The 13461-nt window shown below is 36.4% G+C and overlaps 1 protein-coding gene across 4 annotated transcripts in view; it reads left to right on the top strand.

The window, feature by feature from the left end:
- The window catches only part of LOC143381336 (cytochrome P450 2C18-like), a 40574-nt gene that overhangs the window by 12092 nt on the left and 15021 nt on the right, over nt 1-13461 (top strand). For 2 of the 4 annotated variants that reach the window (XM_076834888.1, XM_076834886.1), the window contains exons 2-5: nt 4330-4492; nt 4656-4805; nt 8932-9092; nt 11536-11712. In XM_076834888.1, coding sequence (XP_076691003.1) covers nt 4330-4492; nt 4656-4805; nt 8932-9092; nt 11536-11712 — 651 coding nt within the window. The remainder of the gene's footprint in view (nt 1-4329; nt 4493-4655; nt 4806-8931; nt 9093-11535; nt 11713-13461) is intronic. The other 2 variants (XM_076834889.1, XM_076834890.1) reach the window with 2 other exon arrangements.

Raw genomic sequence — 13461 nt, 5'->3', positions numbered from 1 at the left:
CTGTTTTAGGATGCCCTATACAGATTAAAACAGATAATGCTCCAGCTTACGTAAGCTCTTCTTTTCAACAATTTTGTCAAGAGTTTAAAATTAATCATAAAACAGGAATTCCTTATAACCCCCAAGGTCAAGCCATTGTAGAACGAGCTCATTTATCTATTAAACTTCAATTACAAAAACTAAAAAGGGGGGATAGGGTTATGACTCCCCAAAATAGCCTTAATCATGCCTTGTTTGTTTTAAATTTTTTAAACTGTGACGCAGAAGGTCACACTGCTGCTGAGAGACAAATGTCTCCCTCAGTAACAGGCCCTTTAGGCAGAGTTTTGTGGAAAGATTTACAGACCGGTCAGTGGAAGGGCCCAGATCCGGTGCTTATATGGGGCAGAGGGCATGCTTGTATTTTCCCAGAAAATTCTTCTCATCCTATTTGGGTGCCTGAACGTGCTATCAGACATGGAAGAGATAGAACCCAGATTCAAGCAACTGAAGATGGACTCCGAGGAGCCGCCATCCAGAAGGAGGAGATATCGGAAAAGGATGAAGAAAGACCAGATTGACCCAGCCGAAAAGCTGATTTCATGGAAAGACGTGAAGAAGCTAACAACCCAAACTTCCCAAATACTTCAAGACCTAGGAGAAAACAGGACCCCAATGATGATGGTAGCAACAGTAATTGCCCTACTGGGCTGTCAGGTAAAGGGGGATCAAGTAGACACTTACTGGACATATTTCCCAGATCCACCCCTGGTACACCCAGCTGTGTGGACTGGAGAATCTATTCCAGTATTTACTAATGACTCATTCATGATGGGAGGATTTACAGATACTCATATTACTCCCAATCATGTGACTAGATTTAATTATTCCGGCTACAGTGCCCAATTACCCTTGTGTTGGTCACACGATAAACATGCTGGCTGTCTGAAAGTATCATTCGAAGAAAAGACAGCGATTGGTAGACCTAGACTGACAAATAATTCTATTTATGGAGACTTAAAACCTAATACTAGATCAGTAATTAAGAAGGGACTTTCCCATAATAAGTCAGTCATTTCTGCAAAACCTCCACAGATACACCACTGTCCAAATAGTTCTACAATTGAGATTGGCACCTTTCCTAAATGGATGGATTGTATAAATCCCTTTCCTGTACAACATAAGGTGTCTAAAGATAGTGGGTATATTTTAGACTGGTCTCCAAAAATTGATAAGAGACAATTACGAAGAAATTCTGCTTTGACACCTGCAGGATTTGTTAGTAATATTTTGACTTATAGTGAAGGTGGTGTTCAAAAAGATATTTGGCGTTTAATTGCTGCCTCAGAATTCTTACATTTTACAGACAAACCCTTACCAAGATTTATTGGCAAGAACTGTAAAGAGGGATCTTGCTATGGCTTACGAGCTTGTGTCCAATCTCCTTATGTTTTAATTATTGGAAATGTAAAAGTTAAATGGATAGATGACAGATATATTGTTACTTGTAATAAATGTAACCTAACCAATTGTATTACTAGGTATAATGGAGGAAAAGGAGTGCTGATACTTCATCAGCCCTCTTTCGTTTTATTACCTGCTAATATTTCAGAGCCATGGTATGCTGATGCTGGTCTGCAAGTCTTTTAGCAAATTCATGCCCAAGTAGCAAGACCTAAACGTGCTATTGGAGTTATAATTGTTGGTGTTTTGGCGCTAGTCTCTTTTATTGCATCAACTGTCTCTGTGTCTCTGACATTGTCTCAAAATATTCAGCATGCAAAATTTCTTAATAATTTAGCCCAAAATACTACCAAGGCTCTGCGTAATCAAGTAAATATTGATGAAAAGATTGAAACTAAATTAAACGCCTTAGAGGCAACTGTTATAGACATAGGAAATGAACTTTCAGCCTTAAAATTTAAAGAAAGGCTTAAATGCCATGCTAATTATAAGTATGTGTGTGTTACAGCTGCCAAGTACAATCCTTCTCTCTGGGATTGGGAGAAGGTTAAAAACCATTTGTTAGGTATTTGGCAAAATAGTAATAATAGCTTGGATATTCTGGAACTTCATCACCATATCCAAGACATTCAAAATAATAAAGCTGATTTTTCAGATTCTTCTTCCTTGGCTAACCAAATATTGAAGGAGTTAAATGGATTCAACCCTGGAAATATTCTTAAAAACTCAGTCTGTACATTATTGGATTATTCTCTTTGCTGTTAATTCTCTATTGTGTTGTGATCATTGGATGGCGAGTCTTCAGAACAAGAATGCAGAAACTCCAGAGAGTGAACCGCCGCCTCATTTTTAAGAAAAGAAAGGGGGAATATGTCGGGAGCCATTCTCACATGTGACTGTGGACTCCCGGTCAGGTTCTGAGGCGCTCTGGCTGTGTCGGAGCTTTCCCGGCCCTCTCCTGTTGAGAGAACCCGTCCGTGTGGGGGTGTGACTGACCACTGACCCTGGAGGCTCAATCACTGACGCTGACCTTGGAGTGTGGTCCCCCTCAACCTTCATTGGATGGAATTCTTCCCTGAATTTCTTGTTCCCCAATAAAAGGCTACTCCCTGGCGTGCTCTCTCTCTCTCTCTCCTGCTAGACTTGAGTAATCCTTGCTGCCCTGCCAGGCGGTTAGATGTGGGAACCAAAGAGGGGAGCCGTCTCAGACCTGGTCATAGAAAAAGGTAACTGAGTCTGTGTGTTTATTTCAATCTCACTAGCTAACTTTTATGCCAAGAACCTCATTAATGAAACCATTGCGTTGGCCGCATGGTGGAAAGCAATATATTTTCAATGGGGTATACATGGAGTAAACAAAGGAAAAATACTCATGAGAAGAAAAGGTTCCCCTCTTTACTTCTCATGAGTATGGTCTAAATTGTTGGTAGGAACGGATTTTCATTTTCCATGTTTATTTTTTGCTTTGTATCCCGAGGGTCAAGGTTTGGGCATTGTGAAGCAAGCACATTTGCATTCCTCACAAGCTAGCTGCCACATAATGTGGCTAGGAGCCCATTTGTTGTAGTAGTGCTCAGGTCCCATTCTTCCAGTATAGGGTGGGATCCTCTGAGGAGCGCTGACAGGTTGTAAATTCTTGCAGTGGAAATGGTGCAGAGTTCTAAATTAGAACTCCTGCTACTGATAATATCATGGAAAGAGCCTGGAGGACTTTAGGATGAGGGAAATAGCCAGATAAAAAGACCTTCACTCCATGACCTCACTTATCTGTGGAATCTTACAAAGCAAAGCAAAAAGCCTCAAACTCATAGTAATAGAAACTAGAATGATGGCTATTGAGAGCTTCGATGTGAGAGAAAAGGTGAGATGTTGGTCCCAGGGTACAAACATTCAGTTACTTGGTGAATATTCACTGGAGACCTAAGACACAGCATGGTGACTTGAGTAAATCGAGTGTCTTACACCTGAAGTTTATTAATGTGTATTCATCAGACACACATGACAATGTTAACACTGAGGTGATGTATATTAATTAACTTGGCTGTGGTAATCAATTTGCAATGTCTACATCAATCAAAATAGCACATTTTATACTCTAAGTATATATATATATTTATTTATTATTTTTCAATTGGACCTCAATAAAGTATTTAATAAAATGAAGATTTTGGGCTGAGAACCAGCATAAGAAAATGAAGGAAAGAATTAACCATTTAGGGTCTACTGGATGGTAACAGAATCCTTGTGGGTTTTGTATAAAACTTCAGTCTGTACCCTATGAATTACTGCTGGGTGAGAGAAATTGTTCTTCCATGATATGCTACATGGCCTGATGCTGTCTCCTCCCTGGTACTCACTCTCTTGCTGTGTTAGTGATATCTGTGGCCTCAACCTATGAGTGTTAAGATCATCTGGGGTCACTTTAAAAAATAAGGAAAAAAATTTCTGGGTGTTGGCGCAAAGGTGCATAAGCACTGGGTACTAAAAAATTGTTCAAATTTGAGAAGATGACAAAATAAAGGTTCACATTTGGGTCTTCTGTTTATTATACATGGTTCACTGCAAATGAGTTTGTAACTTTCTGACTTTGTTTCCTTTGAATGTAAAACAGAACAAGTAAGTCCCCTAAATTCATTGATATGAGAATTAATCATAATACAGATATCCATTGCCTGAGCCAGGTATAGCACATTGTAGCCCATCCATATGTGACAGCTTAATGGCCATCACATTATATGAGAAAAATTGAGAAATATTTGAAGATTCTATGGCACAATAAAATATAAAAAATACTCATAATCTGTAACAGTCTGAATCATTCCAAACATGTAGATCAAATGCTGATCTTCCTCAGCTAATTTTTGCATTTTTCTTTCCCATTTCCAGTTGTCAAAAGTCTATGGCCCTGTGTTCACTGTGCATTTGGGTACGAGGCCCACTGTGGTGTTGCATGGATATGAAGCTGTGAAGGAAGCCCTGGTTGATCACGGGGAAGTATTTTCTGGAAGAGGCAGTTTCCCAGTGAGTGACAGAACTAGGAAAGGGCTTGGTAAGTGGGCATGCATGTGAGGTGGGTGAGCAGTGGTCAGGGGAAAGAGGAGCATGAAAAAGAGAAAGCCAGGTTGAGCTTGGCCATCTCTGTTGCTGCCAATCGTCAACTTCCTGTACCTCACCAGGGATATCCCTTCTAGATTCTGCTCCCTTTCATTTAGGAATCATTTTAAGTACTGGAAACAGATGGAAAGTGATGAGACGCTTCTCAGTCATGACTCTGAGGAATTTTGGGATGGGGAAGAGGAGCATTGAGGACCGAATTCAAGAAGAAGCCCGCTGCCTTGTGCAGGAGTTGAGGAAAACCAACTGTGAGTGCTTTGTGGTATCACTGTTCTTAACAGATTGCTCTTTTCTGGGTCTAGTGAATACATTTCAGCAACAGCCAGGCCTTTAATTATAGGTCCTGTCAAGACTCATGTAGAGGAGTGATGGTATTAAGCGGAGAGTCAGAGTTTGTTTATCTTTGCTGTCTGTGCACGGACATGAGTGGGCATGCATGGTAGATGTAAAAGGTTGTATAATCCTACTCTGACCAGCTTTATTGATGTTTTCAAATCATTGCATCATGAAGAGACAAAGTTTAGAGATGCATTTTTCTTAAAGAGTTAAAAAGCAGGGTTTCTCCATGGCACATTTGTGAGTTTCCCACTCCACAGCCTTCACCGTGGTCCATTGGACATAGCCATAGACCCTGTGGAGCTGAAGCAAGTGATATGTTCTTTCATTGAATTGGACAGTGGTTGTACAGTCACTTTTGATTTCTGACTTCTCTCAGGGTTTCTTTCAAGGCCAGTGCCTACAATATGCAGTAATTATATAATCAATGGGTTTACATTCATTTGCATATCTCCTGGAAATTCTCATTAATCTTGCGTATGGTAATCACTTACCTCTCCTTGTCTTCTCTACTAACCCATGAAATGTTTTTACGGTGTCTCTGATTTTCAGCTTGGATCCCAATTGCTCTGTTTTTCAATTTCTCTTCCAATTAACAAAAGAGGAAAGAGTAAGAATCAGACTTTACTAGTGAATGAAACACACAAAGAAATTCACAGGCTTCCCTAATTACCTTCTAACTCCATAGCTAAAATATACCTTTGTTCTCAAAGCTTAGAACACTGCAACATTCACAGAGCCTGGTGAAGTGGATAATCTGAAAGCATTGCTTTTACCCAATGCTCTACACTTTCTTTGCATCATTTTTTCATTTGTTTATTTTAAAATTGTTCTATTGTATTTTTTATTGACATGTAATCAGTTCATATTAATGATGTCCCTATGATATTCATACATATATGTGAAGCATATGCTGTTTAAAATTCATCTGCTGCATCTCTCTACCCTCTTCACCACCCTATCTCCAGTAATCACTCTTTTACCATCAGGTTCCCATTCGTTTTGAACATATTCATCTTCCACACATGAGAGATGCCATGCAATACTTGACTTTCTGTTTCTGATCTCTTACCATAAGTTCCCCCAGGTCTCTCTTCTTTGCAGCAAATGACAAGATTTCCTTTTTGTTATGACTAAATACAAATACATAATGTATTTATAACAGATTTTCTTTATCCACTCATCTGATGATAAGCACATAAATATGATATCTTAGCTATTGTGAATAGTGTCGTAGTTATCTTGAACATGCAGGAATCTATGTTGTATGTTGATTTCATTTCTTTCATCTATGTGCCAAGAAACAGGACACTTAAATCATATGGAAGATCTCTTTATGTTTCAGGGAACTGCATACTTTTTTACATAATGACTATCCAAATGCACATTCCCACCAACAGTTAAAAGGTGTACTTTTTTGTCACACCTTTCCAATATTTGTTAATTGTTGTTGTGGTGGTGGTAATATGTGTTTCTTATTTTTGTTTTCATGTTTTTATGATAGCCATTTTAACCTGAGCAAAATGATATCTCTTGGTAGTTTTGATTTGCATTTGCCTGATACCTAATGATATTGAGAATTTTAAAAAAGTACTTATTGATCATTATATTTCTTCTTTTGAGAAGTACCTATTAAGATTATTTGCCCATTTTTAATTGTATTACTTGTGGTTTGCTGTTTTTAATTTTTTGTTCTTTATGTATTGTTGATTTTAATCCTCTGTGAGATGAATAATTGGCAAATATTATCTCTCATTCTGTAGAATGTCTCTTCACTCTATTGACTGTTGTGTAAGAGCTTTTCAACTTGATGTTATCTATTTGCCTATTTTTGCTTTTAGGGTCATATAGAAAAAAATCATCACTTGTATTCATCTTGAGGTATTCCCCCTATGTTTTCTTCTAGTTCATTTAGTGTTTCAGAACCTACAGTAAGGTCTCTGAGTCATTTTTGAGTTGGATTTTGTACAGGGTGAGAGATGAGGTTCAAGTCACAATCTTCTGTCTGCTCCATTTATTGAAGAGGGTCTCCTTTTTCCACCATAAGTTTTAGTAACTTTGTTTAGAATCAGTGGACTATAGATGCATTTTCCCCTCCTCCAGGATCTCCTTTATCTTTGATTATTCTATTTTCCTGTTTTTATGCCAATGCCATGCTGTTTTGTTTACTGTGGCTGTGTTGTATGGCTTAAAGTCAGGAATTGTCTTGCCTCTAGCTTTGTCCTTTTGCTCAAGGCTGTGTTGACTATATAAATATATTTTCAAGTCTGTCTATATATGAAATATCTATCTATCTATCTATCTATCTATCTATCTATCTATGCTTCCACATGAATTTTAGGATTTTTTCTAGTTCTGTGAAGAATGTCTTTGGTGTTATCATAAGAATTAAATTGAGCCTAAATTTGATTTGGATAGTATGATACTTTTAACAATATTAATCCTCCATTTATTTGTATATTCTTCAATTTCTTTCATCAGCATTTTGTAATTTTTTATTGTAGATGCCTTTACCTTTTTGGTAATTTTTTTTTATCATGTAAAGTTTAATTAAATATAAAATCTACTTGTTTTATCAAGTAAACTGTAATTTAAAAAATATAGTTGTGACTTTGGATACTTTATTTTTTACCAATGATATTTATTGATCACCTAATTGTAATTTCATTTTTATACATCCCTACAAAAGTTAAAACCTTATTGTATGTTAATTTCTGTACCTACAAAATGACAGTATTGACTATAGGGATGACCAGCATTTGTTGCCATCTGTCCTAGCTGGTGATCTAGTGCTGGGTTCACAAAATCTGACTATTCCAATAAACCAAGAAAATGACAAAGAAAGCACACAACCACACAGAAATATCTTTTCAGCAATCCAGAGATGGCTCTGCAACCTTAAGTGTCCTTGGAAAGAGAGAGAGCCATTGGACTTCTTTATTCTTATACAGGAAACACACAAGGAGAGTTTCCATGGAACATTCTATCCCCACAGAAGGAAAGGGGTAGGATTGCAAAGGAACAGGTGAGTGTAGCTGAACCCCCTTGGGTGATGCCTACACCTGGAGCCACACCTTGCTCCCCAGCTGGGACAATGCCCAAGTCACTACAAAATGTAGTAATTGGTCAGAGCCCCCAGGGCATGAGGACTTGAAGGCTTGTTCATTCAAAGCAGCTCCCAACAAGCATTCATATTTACTAAAATATACTTGTGACTACATGATTCAGAGAAATGTTCCAGAATTTCACAACAAGGCAGAATTTCCAAATAGATTAAATAATGAGGTATTTGAAGATGATGGCTCTATTTCCTAAAGTGAAAAAATTTCCCGTAGTCAGTCTCTCTCTTCTCTCTTTCTCTCTTTCTGTCTAATAAATAAATAGATTCCATTTATGAACTAAACCTTTGTGTTACCTTGAATTTACTTTAAAATAAATTTTCGTTGCCTTTATTTTTGTCAACAAATGTCATTCTTTATGTGTTTGCCTTTCTTCCTCATAAAACATGAATGTTTTCTGCTTATATTCATTTGTTCCACAGGTATACAAATCTGTACATAGTTACTCTTGATTTATTCTTTACCTCTGCAGTTTTTACACACAAATATTTCAGTGATATAAAATGAATGTCCTTTAACTTTTTTCCCTTTCTACCTAATTCCTAATTTTCTACAGGTTTGATGACAACTATGATTCAGCATGGAAATTGAATTAACAAGTGTTTTTAAAGTGATCTTTTAAAATGTTTTCCAAAATAAATGTGACTTTCGGTTAGAATGGCTTAAAAAGGCAGTAGATTTGAATGGAGCATTAGGAAAATCACTATGAAACTGGCTACAAGGATAAACTCAATTTGAGTTTAAGGTAAAAGTGGTACTGATTTTTAGCATGCTGAATATTTTTTCATGTGAAAGGAATTTCTAGATAGATATTGCTTAGAGTTTCTACAATTACCTTTTCCTGTTATCTCAAAAATAAGTACATTTGTATGAATTTTTAAATATTTAATGTGGATTTTTAATGTTTCTACTTCTTTAGCCTCACTCTGTGATCCTACTTTTCTCCTGGGCTCTGCTCCCTGCAATGTGATCTGCTCTGTTATCTTCCATAATCGTTTTGATTATAAAGATCAGCATTTTCTATACTTTATGGGAAAATTTAATGAAAATGTGAAGATTCTGAGTTCCCCATGGATCCAGGTGAGACAAAAATCCCATCCCCCTTTCCTGAGAAAACACACCATCTTTACTATGATATGTAAGACCTTCTAGTGATCCAAGCAGTCAAGTGAGTCTAAACACCAGTCTGGTCCAGAGTTGGATGTCATGGAGTGAGTATCAGGAAACTAGGACTGAGGCCTTTACTTTATGCACTGGAAAATGAATGCCTTCATGTAGAGATGATAGGAAATGCCCATTGGCTCTCTGGCCAGTGCTTCTCCCAGTAACCCCCAAAGCCTCATATTTATAAAGTACTTTAGTAACTGCCTTTGAGAAAGGTCATGACCCTCAGTGAGCATCCAGGGGCCTGTGGGGGAATCATCAAGGGCTGCACTCCAGTCACCACTTAGAGATTTCATCACTTTACTTGTCAGAAATACAGTTTTCTGGTGTTTGACAAAGTTTTCAAAAAACATGTTAGAGAAAACATAGTCTTTTTAAATGGTGCCGGGAAACTGGAAATCTGTATGTGATGGAATGAAATTGAACCCCTATTTCTCACCCTGCACAAAACTCAACTCAAAGTGGGTCAAAGACCTAGGAATTAGACCAGAAAATGCACCTGCTAGAAGAAAATGTAGGCCCACACTCCAAAGCATTAGCTCAGGAACTGACTTCTTCAAGACTCTTAAAATGCCAGTAAGAACATTAAAAATTATAATAACAAATGGGATGATATCTAGTTAAAAATCTTCTTCACAGCAAAGGAAACAGTCAAGAATGTAAAGTGAGAGCCTACAGAATGGTAGAAAAATCTTTGCCATTGTTCTTCAGGTAAGGCATCTATATTCAGGATATGCAAAGAACTCATAAAATTTAACACCCAAAACCCATATAACCCAATCAATAAATGGTAAAGGAACTAAGGAGACACTTCTCAAAGGAAAAAATATGAATGGCCAATAGATATATGGAAGAAATGTTCAACATCTCTAGCATTTAGAGAAAGGTAAATTGAAACTACATTGAGATTCCATCTCACTGCAGTCAGAATAGCAATTATCAAGAATACAAGTAACAATACATTTTAGCCAGAATGTGGGGAAAATGTGCACATTGTTTGTGGGACTGCAAATTAGTGCAATTACTCTGGACAGCAGTATGGACATTCCTCAAAAACTATGAATGGAACCACAATTTGTCCCAGTTATTTTACTCTTTAGTATACATCCAAAGGATTTAAAATCAGCATACTACAATGATGCAGGCACTTCACTATTTATAATAGCACAAGTTACAATAATTAAGCTATGGAGACATACTAGGTGCCCTTCAAAGGATGAATGGATAAAGAAAGTGTGACATATATACACAGTGGAGTATAACTCAGCCATAAAGAAGAATGACATTATGTCATTTTCCAGTAAATGGGCACATTTGAAGAATATCATGCTAAGTCAAATAAGCTAGTCCCACAAAATCAAAGTTTGAATGTTTTCTCTGATATGCAGAAGCTAATCCAAAATAAGGTGGCACACATTAAAAAAAGAATAGAAGAAAGATCAGTAAAATAGTCAAAGCAGAATGAAGAAAAGGGAGGAGAGAAGGGATATGAAAAGACAATGGATTGAATCTGCTTGTTTGTTCAGGGTTGTGCACACTGAAATGAAATCAGGGTTAGGCTAATGAAATGAACAAACAGTTTTACCCTATGCTTAGCTGGCAGGTTCTGCATTCTTCACAAAGTCAGATCTTCAGAAATCTCCTAACTATTTTTGTGCACAGTTACTTCTCCATAGAATGCCCAACTGCATTTCATGTACTTTGAAAATCTCCCCTGTAGTAACTACTTTATTTATGAGGCTGCTTCTTATAAGAAAAAGCAGCAAACAGCATTGTGCTCTTTTTCAATTAAAAAATGTTATTAGTTCTTTTTATTTATACATAAAAATAAATTCATTTTGAAATGATTATACAAGCATGGAATATAATATGTTCTATTTCAGTCCCGACCACTCCCCTTTTCCTTCTCCTCTTTCCTCCTCCTCTTCCTTCTACTCTACTGAGCATAATTCACTATTACCAAGCATTGTACTCTTTCTCTGGTGACCCAAACTCCCTTAATCTCTGTTCTCATCTACAGAGCATCAGTTACGCTAATTCATGCCAATCTGTATTTCCAAATTGTAGGGAAAAATTGGTTTGAAAAAGAAGAGAACTTAAATAAACTTATTTTTATCTCTAAAGATGACGTATGAGTATAGAAAATGATTATCATTTCTGATAACCACTGGTCATAATTATCTCCCACAAATCTTTCTATAAGCTTGGGAATTATTATATATGTACAGTAAAAATTTCTCTATCAAGAGAAACACCAACTTTTTAAAATTTTTAAATCTATATTTCTAAGAAAGACTACACATAATATTCATGTCTTTATTATCTGTTTCTAGTTAATAAATTTTTTTTTATTTTGTAGATCTGCAACAATTTTCCTGCTCTCCTTGATTATTTCCCAGGGAGTCATAAAAAACTTTTAAAGAATATTGCCGATGTGAAACAATATGTTTTGGAGAAAATACAAGAACACCAAGAATCCTTGGATATGAACAATCCTCGGGACTTCATCGACTGTTTCCTGATCAAAATGAACGAGGTAGGATGTGAACAACAGCTCAGTTATCTGATTGCCTCTAGATTTTGTGATTCACTGGTTAGTTCTATGGTTCCTAGTGATTCACTGATTAATCCTATGGTTCCTAGTGATAGTTAAGTAGTCGTACAAGAAATTTTTGACAGGCTTTCAAGCACATCTTCTCTTTATGGATCTGTAAGAATTATCATAGAGGAAATAAAATCCAATTACTAAATAGACAGAATACCTGGATCCTTTTCTATAGAAACTAATAATCTACTCAAGGAAAGACAAAATTCACACCTCAGATGTTTTATCTCATATGTAGTAGTGAGAGAGAAATGAAAAAGTAAAGGGATCTCATCAAAATTGAAAAAAGACAAGAACAGTAGAGAAAGAGAAATGGGGGGAAAAAGGAAAAGAAGGAAAGGGAAGAACCGGGAAAGAAATTGACAAATTTGTGCTATGTGCATATATAATTTGTGTCTCTTTTCTTAGTTTGGCTAAGGTTTACCAGTCTAGTTTAAACTTTTCAAAGAACAAAGTCTTTGTTTCACTGATCTTTAGTACTTTTTTATTCTCTCATTAATTTCAGCTTGCATCTTAATTATTTCCTTCTTTCTACAATATTTGAAATTGTTTCTAATTTTCTAAGGCCTGGAGATGATTATTAAGGATTGTTATCTGGGATTGTTCTTAATTTCAAGGTATCCATTCCTAGCTTATAAATTCTTGTCTTAGAACTGCCTTCCTAGTATTTCAGAGATTCTGGAACATTGAATCTCCATTGTTTTTTTTGATTCTAGAAATTTTAATTTCCTCCCCTCATTCCTCTATGATCCAGTCATTGTTCAAAAGTGTATTATTGAATCTCTATGTCCTTATGTAATTTCTATGGTTATTTTGTTGCTGTTGACCTGATAACATGTAAGCAAGGGGTTATATAATTTTAAAAGAATATTTTCTAAGACTTACTACTTTGCGTCCTAAAATATAGTCAATTTGGAGACAGCTGCATGGTTAGCTGAGAAGAAGTTGAATTTAGCTATTGTTCGATGAAATAGTCTATTAATGCATGCTAAGTCCACTTGATCTATAATACTTTTAAATCTGAAAAATCTTTAGTGATTTTTTGTGTGGCTGACCTATCTCAGGGGGAAAGAGTTCTGTTTAAACTAGCCAGTATTATTTTATTGTAGCCTATTTGAATCTCTACGTTGAATAGTATCTGCTTGATGTAATTAGGTGCACTGATGTTTAGGGGTATAAACACTATCACTATTTTTTGGCTGAATTGTTTTCTACCAGTATGAATTGCCTTTTTCTTGCCTCTTCTGATTAATTTTGGCTTGAAATCAGCTTTGTTTGTTCTGAGAGGACCTACTCCTGCTTGTTTTGGTTCTCTATTTTCATGAAATATATTTTTCCATCCTTTCCCTTTTAGCCTATGAATGTCTTTGCCTGTAAGATGAGTCTCTTGCAAACCGTATATAGTTGGTGTCTTATTTTTAAATCCAATCTGCCAGCCTATGAATTTTAATATGAGAGTTGAGACCATTTTCACTCATGTATTTTAGCCAGATATTTTTGTTGTTGTGATCAAAACCTTGATAAGAACAACATAGAAGAGGAAATGCCCATGTTGGCCCAAGGTTTTAGAGGGTCAGTCCATAGGTGGTTGAATCCAAAGCTCTGGGCCCAAGATAAGGCAGAATATACTGGCAGAAAGTAGATCAGGACATGTCAAGCAGGAAGCAGAGAGTGCTCTTC

This window comes from Callospermophilus lateralis, chromosome 15 (assembly GCF_048772815.1).
Source record: "Callospermophilus lateralis isolate mCalLat2 chromosome 15, mCalLat2.hap1, whole genome shotgun sequence".
NCBI lineage: Eukaryota > Metazoa > Chordata > Mammalia > Rodentia > Sciuridae > Callospermophilus > Callospermophilus lateralis.
Note: the sequence above shows the minus strand (reverse complement) of the source record. Positions and strands in the feature narration are given on the sequence as shown.